At 40.5% G+C, this 12,963-nt stretch overlaps 2 protein-coding genes across 3 annotated transcripts in view; one reads left to right on the forward strand and one right to left on the reverse strand.

Annotated features, from left to right (window-relative positions):
- psmd1 (proteasome 26S subunit, non-ATPase 1) overlaps positions 1-12,963 on the reverse strand; it is a 36,795-nt gene that overhangs the window by 18,881 nt on the left and 4,951 nt on the right. Inside the window, exons 11-16 of the mRNA XM_026194258.2 lie at positions 12,885-12,963; positions 12,557-12,730; positions 12,293-12,404; positions 11,409-11,605; positions 10,920-11,015; positions 10,408-10,472 (exon numbers count right to left, since the gene is read on the reverse strand). Coding sequence (XP_026050043.1) covers positions 10,408-10,472; positions 10,920-11,015; positions 11,409-11,605; positions 12,293-12,404; positions 12,557-12,730; positions 12,885-12,963 — 723 coding nt within the window. The remainder of the gene's footprint in view (positions 1-10,407; positions 10,473-10,919; positions 11,016-11,408; positions 11,606-12,292; positions 12,405-12,556; positions 12,731-12,884) is intronic.
- htr2b (5-hydroxytryptamine (serotonin) receptor 2B, G protein-coupled) lies at positions 1,108-7,342 on the forward strand. Of its 2 annotated transcripts, XM_026194257.2 has the most exons (4): positions 1,108-1,533; positions 5,604-5,804; positions 6,332-6,792; positions 7,020-7,183. In XM_026194257.2, the coding sequence occupies exons 1-4, from the start codon at positions 1,257-1,259 to the stop codon at positions 7,032-7,034; spliced, it is 954 nt and encodes a 317-aa protein (XP_026050042.1). In that variant the 5' UTR covers positions 1,108-1,256; the 3' UTR covers positions 7,035-7,183. The 2 variants fall into 2 exon arrangements, with proteins under 2 accessions (XP_026050042.1, XP_026050041.1); XM_026194256.2 differs by having other exon boundaries at positions 6,332-7,342.

Here is a 12,963-nt window from a genome sequence, read left to right on the forward strand (position 1 = left end):
GGTGTTGAAGGAAATTACCTCCCAGAACAACTGGCATGTTGCCATCATGAAGACATTCATCTGTTTTGTATAGAGTCTGAGTCACTTGCAAGCAGAAGGGGGAGGGAGGGGACGAGAGAGAGCGAGCGTGAGCTGATCGCAGGCTGCAGACGAGAGGCAACGAGTGAGAACGGGAGAGCACCAGAGGAGCAACAACATCTGAAAGTTTTAAACCTGTGATCGCGGTAGGTGACGCGCAGCGAGACTGGAAGTTCCTCCAACATGTGGAAGCGAATAAATTCCACATCACGGACCGCTTCAGACTAAGACAGATTTAGGATTCGCTGCTGAGGGAGGGCGTTCTCTGTCACATTCTTCTATGGGAAGGGAAGAAATTTAAAGATGAGATAGGAGACATTAAAAGAGACCAAGCTGTCCCACCTTACAAGGTGTGCAAAGAGTGAAATGCACGGGGTGTCAAGCGGCTCTCTTTTCCCAGCTCAGAATACTGTTTTAGTGTTCAACAGCGTTAAGACGTAAAGGTTTGGGAAAAGACTTAAAGAGCTGAAAACACAAAAGGAGAAGGACAGCTAACATTACCTTGGGAAACAGGTAAGAAACTTTTGCAAAACTATCACAATACTAGTTTATTTTTTTTATTTGAAAATGGGTTTCGACATCATTTAAACCACTGCTTTGGAAGGTATATAAATTCAAAATCCTACACATTCATCTACTAATTTTAATCAACAAATATCAGCTGAAACACTGCGTACAAACAACTTGCATCTTTTATTAACCTTTAACTGTATAACAGAAGAAATCTGAAAAGCTTTTAAGCCATCACTCTGTTTTCCCAGCTTGGCATTCACATAACTCATGAACTGACTGTCTTTGCTCTATTTATTACTTACCATTGCTGCATTTTGTCATTATTCGGGTAAAGAAAATGACTAATCACTACCCCTTTAACAGACCTATTTCTTCTTTGAAGTGGATGTCAAGAGTGTCAGCTGCCTGGGAAAGTGAGGACCCCTGCTCACTTGCGGAACATCGCACTGTGGAGCTACTAATCGTGTTGGGATTATTGCCAGCTTTGGATTTTATAAGAACAAAGACCATCTTCGTTTGGCTTTTACGGGATGCAGGATCTTGTGTGCCGCCCCTGAACTGTCTCACCCTACCCTGTGCCCTTGCCTGTGGGACCCAGTGACCATGCTGACCGAGTCTCCCAGACCAGAAAGATTAGAGCCCCGACCTACACTCAAGCCCGCTGTATGCTCAGCAGCACCCTGTCTCAGCCAGCCATGGCACAGCTCGAGGCTAACAGCTCACACGCAGGCAAAGTGTCTGAGCTTCAGCTGAAATGGGCTGCCTTGCTCATTGTCATGGTCATCATCCCCACGATCGGAGGAAACATCCTGGTCATTCTCGCTGTGTCGCTGGAGAAAAAGCTGCAGAATGCTACCAACTACTTTCTAATGTCACTTGCTGTAGCCGATCTGCTGGTGGGACTCCTAGTGATGCCCATTGCATTGGTCACTGTTCTCTACAGTAAGTTTAGCACGGAGCTTTGGCTTTGACAGCTTCATTGCACATATACTGCATATGCTTTTTTACATTATATGGGTAGTATTAAAGCTGCACAGGTAAAAATCCTAGAAACCCAAGCATAACATTTCTTATTTTTTCCCTTTTAAAAGGTCGTTTACATTTATTTAAAAAAAAAAAAAAAAAAAAAAAAAAATCACAATATTTTTTATTATGCTTACAAAATAAACAGTATTTAAACTCCAGACGCTCCCCCAGCAAACAACTGCCAACATTACCTCACCCATGTCTAAGGTGTGACTCTGAACAAAGCACCATTGGAATGATTATATTTCTTTCTTTAATATAGTAAATGGCCTGTATTTGTATAGCGCTTTACACATCCAGTCACCCATTCACACACACAGACACTGGCGCCACCGGGCCCTCTGACCACCACCAGTAGGCAACGGGTGAAGTGTCTTGCCCAAGGACACAACGACCGAGACTGTCCAAGCCGGGGCTCGAACCGATTACAAGGCGAACGCCCAACTCTTGAGCCACGATCGCCCCGACAGATCATAATCTGTCATAATATCCAGAAGAACACTGAAAATTGATGTCCAAACCACCAACAAATTTTGAAAACAATTTTTTAAAGTGAGTTCAAGCGTGACCGAAGTGATTTAATGAAGAATGTCCCCTAATTCACAGCAAACTTGTATTAAACCTTCATTAGGCGTTAATATCTGCATAACGACCAGAAGACTTGGGGATAACAGAAGAGGAGAAAAACAATTTGAGAGGCAGTATTAGATCCAATCAAGACTATCTCTAAACAAATTATTCTAGATGAAATAGAACGAGAGATAGTGGACGGTGAACAGTCTACTTTCTCTGGCAAAGGTTTGGTGCCAGGTCCACAGCTTGGACTGAACGACTTGCCTCTGGGACTATTACCAATGGAAAGCCATTTTTCCATTAATTCCATTAATAGTGTTGTGCAAATACAGCTGCACAGGAACTGATTTAGACTTGTATCATCTTTTTTTCCTCTTCATACCACAACAAAATACAGAGCTATGGCAAAGCTCCGCATTATTCTCCATTAGTTCAATTGAAAGATAATGAGCTGGATTATAATTATGCCTAACACACAAGAGCGCAGATGTGGATGTGTCACACTGAAAGCTGCACAAGTAAGATTGCTCAGAGATGCTGCTTAAGCGCTTACCTTAATGCAGAATCTAATTAAAGAAGGGCTTTACAATTAATCTGCCATTGCATCTATTTCTGTAACAAATCTGTGTCTGGAAACATGCTATTTAAATTCTGACTGGATCGCTGGATTGAAAAGGATACCAGCTATAAGGGTTTTACATCACTCTCCACATTAGAAACATATAAAGCCTGTTCATCAGTCTACCAGGAAGCTTAATCCCCTTTCACATTGCTATAATTGAGCACACTGAGCCCAAAATTCACCCAGTAAACCCTCCAAAGAAGTTTTAGTCACAGCCAAAGGAGAAATCATCAGTAAAATTAGTATTTTAAACCACACTTATTTTGGGTTCATCATCAAGCATAATAAACAGTTTAATTTATCAAACAGCCACATATAACAACAAAACTCACAGATTTCTGTTCAACAAGCCTGTGCAGATTTTGTCCTTTCATATCATTCATTTTTGTATGCGCGCTTAAGTAGACACCGAAAGGCCCATTCTGATCCATGAAAAACCTGGGTATTGAGCTAAAAGCAGCTGGCTTTGAAACATAAAAGAAACTGAAAAGGTATTGATTTCTTTTTTCTTTGTTCAAACCATCACTTCAATACGGCAACCTCTAAAGCAATTTATCTAGGCCGAAAATATTTAGTCCTAAGAACTAGTCCAGTCACGTAACTGAGAGAAAACACCAACTGTGATTAAAATGTATTTCTTTAATTTTTCCAGCAGTATTTCTATCTGCTAAAAGGTTACAAAGGTCTACAAAAACAAAAAACAGACTCCTAAAATATTCTCTGCTTTTGTGAAATATATTTTAAGACCCAGGCAGCTGTCATCCTCTCCTATTTAGAGAGAGATGAAGCGCTGAGGTGAACTGGAAGAGGTCATGAGGACACAGACAGAAACAGTGTGTTAGTGTGAAGGATAGCTAACGACGGTGCAGACAGTCATGCTGTGCCAACAACCTTTAGCGAAATAAACAAAGTCACATAGACAAGGTTATAGTACATTGGTACACTAATACCACAAATGTCAACACAACTAAACTAAATATTTCAGTGAAATCAGTGATACAACTGTAAGGTGGGGTCGATGAGCTGTGCTGGGCTTGAAATAATCAGAAACAATAAAAACACATGTAAGCTGACAGACTAATAAAGCTGTGCGTGTGTTGTGTAAATTAAGACTGTTATCATTGTTAATTAAGGCTAGAGATGTGCTGGTCCGGTGTCCAGAGGTGTTTGCTTTGTAGCCGTGTGCAAATGATGAAGGTGGTTGAAGTCCAATTTATCTTTTTAACCTTTATCCCCCTTCTTATAATCTAATAACAGGTGAGGAAGGTGCAGAGAGGCTAACAGCTAGTCCTTTGAAGTTCGTTAGTTAGTTACATTTCTTTTTCTTTTCAGCTCTATACAATGTCACTATAATTATTAGGCCTTTACCTTTAGCGATCCAATCACATATAAAACAAAATTGATTTCTCTATTAACCAAAGTGTCTCCAGTTGAACAGCTATAACCTCCTTTTATCTTTGATCATCCGTTCAGACTTGCTCGTGGAGTAAAGTAGTAGGGCAGGTAGAGCTGGCTGCAGCTGGCAGAGAAACCCACTTTACTTTGAATTAAAATATATAGGTTTCAAAGAAAAGATGATGCAACACACCCAATCCAGAAAATGTTTCTAGTATTCAGCCACTCTTCCACATCTGCTGAGCAGAAGTATACAGACACCTGGAAAATGTAAGAGGTCCTCTTGTTTAAAATATGAGCTATGTGAACAGAAACTCTTGTAAACTTAAAATAAACCAACTTGTAGCCAAAAAAGAAAAAAGAAAAGCCTAAGTGAGAAGCCAGCTCTCTACTAACCAATAATGTGGTAATTTAATACATTAGATTTTCTGAACTCCTCTATTCTATTTTTTTTTTTTATTTAAAGAGATGTGGATATTGTAGCTGTTTCTACTGTGCAATGTGCTATAAACACATTCTTTCTTATACTTGCCAGAAATGCAAATTATTCTTATTCTTTTTTAAGTAATAACACTTCATCCCCATATTTTTTTAATAAAAGTCCTGCACTGTTGACTCTTAGACACCCACATCTGTTCAAATAGCAGTTTTGTAATCCTTATAAACCAAAAAAAAGAAAAGAAAAAACATTGCAAATGACTTTGAGGTGCTGACACGAGCCTTGTATAACTAGGAACTACAGGAGAGCTCTGCTTTATGCTCCAAGTTTTTAATGGGCTGCCACGTGGTGGAACTAGGATGTTTTCAAAGGCAACCATAAAACAAAAAACTATAAAAAAAAAATAAGCTTACAAGGGCAGGATTGCTTTAGTAACATTGTAAAACTAATATAACAAATAAACACTTTCCAAAAGTGTCAATCATTTGTCATTTGGGGGGAGAAAAGCTTCCATGTCAAACTTAATCAAAACAGAGTACGAGAAAGCAGCGCAGTAAGGAGGCGGAGGAGACGGGCATAACACAGGAAAATTCCAACAACTGTCTTTTACTATGTTAATGGATGACGAGACAAAAGCCAGAACAACTACTTGCCAGTTTTATACCCAGAACTCAAAATAAACACTACTGTTGAGCGCAGTCTCTGCCACATCTACATAAAGAGCTCCGAGCTCCATAAACACTCGGCGAACCCTCCTTTTTCCAGTAAAGTGATTCCTCACAGATAAACAAACAGCAATCATTTGCACGAGTGCTACTTCAAACCCGTTGCCATTGTCTGATATCTACCCTAACGGGCAGAGAGTATGACCGCATTCTTTTTGGCAAGAAAACGAGTTACACCACAAGTATATTAAACTATCTGCCAACTCTAATTTCCATCTCATCTTCTCTTTAGACTCTGGATGGCCTCTTCCTGAGTTTCTCTGCCCCATCTGGCTCTTCCTTGATGTGCTTTTTTCTACTGCATCCATCATGCACCTTTGTGCCATTTCACTGGATCGCTACATTGCCATCAAGAAGCCGATTCAACACAGCCAGTACAAATCCAGAGCAAAAGCGCTGGTCAAGATCGCACTGGTGTGGCTCATATCCATTTGTAAGTTTGTCAGTTCAGCCTTCAGCTCTACAGCAGTCTTTAAAGTCAAAACTCAAAACATAAAAGCCCCAACAAGACCTGGTTTACACTCAGAAATGCATGCCAGATGACATAAAACAGCAACATATATATAAACAGCACTGATGTGATTTAAAGTCCACTGTGACTTTTTTACAGTAAGCTGTAAACACAAAGATGCTGCAATCAGTCATGCCTTGTTATTGGAGACACGTTTCAGTAAAAGCAGCTCTTTCTCTCAAATGAAAAATTACTGCATTTGCAGAAAAAACAAAACAAATGCAAGCCAGTAAGCTGTTCATCCAATGAGTAATAATAATAATAATAATAATAATAATAATAATAATAATGGATACTTTATTGATCCCCATGGGGAAATTACTTGTTTTTCTCTGCATTTGACCCATTCACTCAGTGAAGCAGTGGGCAGCCCACTAAGCAGGCGCCCGGGGAGCAGTGTGGTAATAACCAGTGTTTCCCAGTATTTAATGTTGTTGTCGTTTTTCTAGGTATTGCAATTCCAATTCCTATTAGGGGCCTTAAGAACTACCACCTTCCCAACAACATCACCTTCAACAGCAACCACACGTGCCTGCTGAAACCAACCACCTTCTGGGATTTTATCATATTTGGCTCTTTATCAGCATTCTTCATCCCTTTGACTATCATGATGGTCATCTATCTACTCACTGTCCATGTGTTGCGCAAAAAGGTTTATTTGCTCAGGTCAAAGGTCACTCAGCGTTTTAGCTCTCCGGCGGTGTCCACAGTTTTTCAAAGGGAGCAGTCTATGGCTTCAACTGAAGCCGAGCAAATGAATGTGCTGGAAAGCAGACTTCCCCGGATGCAGGAAAAGCCAAATGCAGGCACCACGATCGCTCACACGCCATACGAACAGTCCTTTCGCAGGATGTCAACTATGGGCAAGAAGTCCATGCAGACTCTGAGCAACGAGCAGCGTGCATCCAAGGTACTGGGCATAGTCTTCCTCCTGTTTGTAGTCATGTGGTGCCCTTTCTTTATTACAAATATCACCTCAGTGCTATGCAAAGGGTGTGATCCCAACGTCATTGCCCAGCTCATGGAGATCTTTGTTTGGGTGGGTTACGTGTCATCAGGTATTAACCCGCTGGTCTACACCCTATTCAACAAAACTTTCAGGCAGGCGTTCACACGTTACATCACCTGTAATTACAGGAGCTGTGCCAGTAACCTGTCAGGAGGACATCTGAGGCCATCAACTGCAGAGTGGACTCTAACAAGGATTTCAATCAAATCTTCCATGGCAGAGAACTCTAAGCTATTCATGAAACGGGGAATGAAGAACGGCATTGGAGCTGTGGCCTACCAAAGTCCGCTGAGGTGTCGGCAACCACCTGTACAGTCATCTAGTGGTGTTGTGCTAGACACAATACTTCTGACTGAAAATGAAGATGATAAGCAGGAGGAACATGTTAGCTGTGTATAGACTATGGACACGCAAAGCAAATGAATATAAATCGGGGGTGGGGTGGGGGTGGGGGGGTACTTAAAGTGGATAAAATTTATGTTGCAAATTTGAGTTCTTTCAAGACAAAGGCTTGTCACGAACAGATGTTTCTGTCAATTGGATACATTTAATGGCAAGACAACAAACCCCAAACTGTTCATAGTCTTTTGTAGCGCACACCTAGAGGGCAAAACACCAAAATGCTGGCTAACTCAGAGCATCAGAGCACCAGAGAACTCGTTTTTAATATGTTACAAGCTGCAAATGTCCAGATCAACTTTCAAAAACACTGATATTTAAAATACTGCATGTTTTTCCATACTTGTAAAGTGTACATTGCACAAGCTGCAGTCCATTTGGCAATATTTGCAATATGTAACAATATCCCCCCAGTGCACTTACACTGCCACCAGCACATACACAAAAAACCCCAAAACAAAAACAACAGTAGGTGCAGGTGTATCTATTTTTGATTGAGATGGGTCACTAATGCCACGTTTGGAAGGTGAAACTCATCTGTTAAGCTTATAATAATGTAATATAATTTAGCCTTTGGTGGGATTTGGCTGCTGTTTTTGTACGGCAGCCTCAGGAGAGGTGTGTTAGCATTTAGTGCCATTATCTTTACTTGCCCAGCAGCTGTAAACAACTGAGCGGCTTGTGAACATTAGCTGGCATTTTGGTTTAATAACTCTGGTGAAAGTAAAGCACATGAAGTCTAAGGAAGGCTTGTTTTGCCCTCCAGGGTTCAAGGTGGTGACCTCACTTAGAAACTAGTAAGTGATCGCTAATGTTTGTTTACATCAGTTACACAAGGATCTATTTTCAACTATGAACACTACATCCACAAAGTTCAGGACATCATGATGACCTGGAAACTCCCTGAATGCAGCATACAGTACATTTCCTATTCTGATGCTTTCAACTTTTGCTGTCTAAATATGCTGTAAACCATCTACATGCTTATATTTTGTCAAGACAACACAGACAGACATAAACGCCTTGCACTCTTGAAACGATACTTAATGTATTTGCTGGACCTTTGAAAAGCACTCTTGTACGTGTATCGCAGCCTGCTGTTTTGACATGTTAAAAAGATGTCCACTTAAAAAGATTGTACATAGAAAATGTTCACTTTAAATGGAAATCTACATGTGTTTAATAAAATATTTCTTGTGTTCCTGATAAAAAGGCCAAATTCTAACTATCTGTGTGTTATGCTGTTGATCTCCACATTCATATGTTACTGTAATGTGATCGGAAAAAATGGCCTCTATCATAAATAAGGGCTGGGCAAAACAAAACACAGCATAACAGCCACAGTAAGACAAACAAAACAAAACAAAACAAAAAAGGCTATTCACTTTTCCCCAAATCATAAACACCAAAGCAGATAACAGAGTTTGGCAATAAAAACCACTGCTATTTACACTGAAAAAGAAAAATACGAATACTGTAACGACAGCATATTTAAGGAGCAATTCCTGATTTCTCTGTTTAAAAATATCCAGGAAAACATTCAACTAAACTAAAATCCTAATTAGTTATATTCCTGTATAGACTGTGTCACTGTTAAACAAAAGACAAACAAACAAACAAACAAACTGGAACTCTGCTGATTTAGTATGAAAAAGCTGAAACGTAAGGCATTCAAACCTGGCTCTTCTTGTGAGGCGGAGTGCATGCAGTTATTCTTAAGGCATTAGGGTGAGAAATCAGAGAAGAGCAGGCAAACTAAATAGCTCTGGTTCACAAGTCTTTCTAAACACAGAGAAAATTTACACAAGGTTTATGTAGCGGCCGATTGATCACAGGATATCACATGGCCTTTTTGGGCTTAAAAATGCACACCCTGATGTTTGTGAAGTGGCCAGGCAGTCTGTTTAGCACGAGCCCTGCTCTATGGTGGGTAAACACTGATGTTAGTGGGATAAATGCCTGTAAATAACTGGAGAAGACAGTTAAAGTGATAAGGACCTCAGTGGTGTCATTGTCTGACAGAGGAACATCATTCATGAAGACCAGTAACTACTACTAAACTAAATTTTGACAACTCATTACACAAAATATAAAAAACACAAGGTCAGCCAGGAAAACTGAAGCAAAAAAGAAAGAAAACCAAACTGTTTCTGTGTCAGTAGTGACGTAGTGAATAACAAGAACCTGACTGGTTAAAGCCAACTAAGCTCCAGGACATCTGCATGGAAATGACATTCACTGGTTTCATTCATTTGCCAGCTGCTACATTAACACTTTTGTGTTAGCCAATCAACCAACAACACTTCACTTCACAAGTTAAAATCCCAAACAAGCTAACTGTAGTAAAGCTAAATAAAACTCCCACAAGTAACCAAGAGATCAGCTGCTTGTAATGATGGAAAAACTGGTAAACTCCCTGTTCTCCTTCTAGTTTGTGGGGGACACCAGAGTATCCACAGGTATCGGCTTTATAAAGTTACTGTGGCAGCTAATGCTATTAACCTTAATACGGATGGCTATAGTTGTGCCATTTTCTTTTGCCGTAAGCATTCTGCAAGTCTTTTTTTAAGGTAATGATTTTTATTTATTAATTTACATATAACAAGCATCTAAAATCACACTGAGTTTCTACTATAATGCACGTGCCTCTTTGTGGAGGTTGTTGTTCGTGTGCCAGCTGCGTTTAAGATAGACAGCCAGTTAGCGGCAGATGTGACACACACTGAAATCAACAACCATAAACCATCTAGCTTTAATTCTACCTCCCCTCAGCAAACAAAGATAACTGTGCAACTGTTTAAAATAAACGGACGGACAGCAAACTGAGCACTGGTTGGTTGTCATTATATAACTTTTTTTAAAACTCTTCAAAAGATTAACATAAAGAAGCATCATTTGTAATAACAATGATATTTAGAAAACCCTTCAGAATACCTTCCTTTTACCAGATGCATGATTTGATCTGCTCAAATAAGTATGTCTTTGTTCAAAGGTTGTGTTTTGCATAAAGCTGGAATTTTGGCACAAGTATTGAGGTTTTAAAGAGAAAGGCCTTTGGTGCATGCGGAAAAAACCAAAACAGAGCGTTCATAGTTTAAAGAATGGGGTCTGGCTTACCTGAACAAGATGAAGCCAATGGACTCGACAGCAGCCCGTCTGACATCATCATTCACATCACTCACCTTAATAGACAAAAGAAAGGCAGTCAATTAAACGGGACTTGATTTAATCTTAAAAATGCACATCCCCTACTACTCAGAGTAAAAGAAATATGCTCTACTATTAAGCTGTCTAATAAATTCAGTTAGCACCAAGTGCCACCTGCAGGACAAAAGTGGTTCACACCTCTGCAGTGATTTCTGTTAGCAAAGAGTTTTGCAAGATCATCCCTGAAAGAATACAGTGCTTTAAATAACTGGCACTAGTTTAATAACAGCAGCTACTAAAGCTTTGAAAAAAAAGACAGATTAAGGGAGAAAATAAACAATCATACTTTTGACAATATTATGACTAGCAGCTATTATGAGGCCGGCCATTAGTGGATCTTCCATCCGCTTCAGTGCCATCATTATAAACCTGCACTCCCTTCAGTGACAGTGTTGTAAAGAAGGAAAAAAGGAAGCACTCACAGCGACATGTAGCAGGCGTCGGATGGCCTTGTTGTTCCCAGAGCCACAGTATGCCATTGCCACAGTGTACATACCAGAGCGCCGCAGGATGGGGTCCTACCGTAGACAGTGAAAGAAAGCAGAGCTTTAAGACTGTGTCTGGATACACAACTAAGATCAACATAATTTGAGTAATTTCCCACATCTAGATCTTGGCACAAAGTACAGAGGAAGAGTCTCACATGTGATGGGAAATACACACAACCTGAGGTTCAGTAAGTGCAGACGGGATTTGATACATCAAATATCGGCACAGTGAATTGTGAGCTTTACGGAGAGTAGTGACCTTTATGAAGCAGACTGAGATTCTTTCCATTAAAGAATCAAACTTCTATTATTTTCTAGATATTGGTAAGTTGACCCTATGGCAAAGACAATTGTCACTTTTTTGACAGAAGTTTCAACCTGATGGTGTACATAATTTGATTTTTGAGTGTTTTTTAGTCATACCTTGTCTCTACAGAGGCTTTCAATGAGGGCATCAGCCTCCTCCATACGTCCATACATGACCATGGCAATTCCTACTGCCAGGCCACGCAAGATCTTCTCGTGCTGCGTCTCCTGAGCGTAGCCCACCATGTCCTCGATCGCCTGAGCCGACTTGGAGCCCAGCATGACGAGACCAAGAGCCAACCCTGCAGCTTCACCTGGGAGGTCGCAGAAGCAGAAAAAATAAACAATAAACATGTGGAAGAGCATTCAGCTCTAACTTTATTGCACACACACAGCTAGGCCTCTGAGAAAGGGGGTGACAAAGCGGGGGAAATTCCACAGGTGTGAAGCCTTTTGTTCTGTGTTTTTGAGGATGGGGGAAGAGACAAGGGGCAATCACGGTAAGAAGAGATAAGGTTATAAAAAATCTCCCACATTCTGGAGAGGGTTAACAGCTGTGAAAGTACTTTTGTCTGACTGTATTTAAACCAGGGCTGTGCTGTTCATTGGTAGAGAGACTGCTGTCAGTGCCCCATGATGGCAGCTCTCTCCAAGCATGCTTGTGTTTATTATTAAAAGTTGTTGGCCTACTGCTCACTGTGTCTGTAGGCTTTGTTAATTAAAATTCCATAACACATCACACAGGATTAAAAACAAACAAAAAACCCTGCTTTTTTTTGGTCCACATACAATTAAAAAACATAACAAAACACATATTTAAAACGTCTGAAAGTTCTACTCTAATAAGGGACGTAGCAAAGATGCTCAAAACAAACAAAAATAAAAAACCAAATCCTTCTTTGTCATATTTGTAGAAACATTATTATTAGTAAGCAGAACAGTAAAAAGCAAACTGGGGCTTTAAAATTCAAAAAGCCCCTTCACTGACAGGGCCTACGTACCAGTGACAGCATCATCCTGGTAGAGGTTCGACTTGAGCAGATCGTAGACATCCTGCCTAGCCGTGCCCAATGCAGCCAAGCCCAGGCCAAGAGCACCGCCATGACGGACAATCTGTGACCGTGGAACAGAAAGCACACCATCAGTGAGAGCATAAAACTGACACAGAGACTTAAACTAGCTCCTGCTCTCTAAAAAGCTTTAGCTGGGGCACAAGTGTAACATTTATCTGACAACCAAGCATGAAACCAAACCTAAAAACTCACATCATTGCTGGCGTTCTTGAGTTGACTGAGCAGGTAGTCAATGATGTCCCCGCCATGGTTGGCATGAATGAGGCCCAGGGCATACAGCCCGCCTCCTTCCTGGTAGGCAGACCCAGGGGAGGTATCTTTGGGCAAGTAGGTGGCCATTAACTGGAGCGCCTCTTTTTCATGACCCTGAAAGAAAGCATTTTCAACATTTTGAACATTAGAAACATTTTAATCTTTGTCTAAAACATTCTGAGCAGGCAGTAAGATTAGAAAAGCATAACATTAGAACAAAATCCTTTCTGGTTTTCTTAGTATTACCATCATTGTGCCAGAACTCTACCTTGTGGATGACACCCAGACTTGCTGTCGCTGTGAATTTTGCCCAGTTTGTTGCTCTTGCCAGCCATTCTAAGTTTTCT

Source organism: Astatotilapia calliptera, chromosome 15, assembly GCF_964374335.1.
Source record: "Astatotilapia calliptera chromosome 15, fAstCal68.1, whole genome shotgun sequence".
NCBI lineage: Eukaryota > Metazoa > Chordata > Actinopteri > Cichliformes > Cichlidae > Astatotilapia > Astatotilapia calliptera.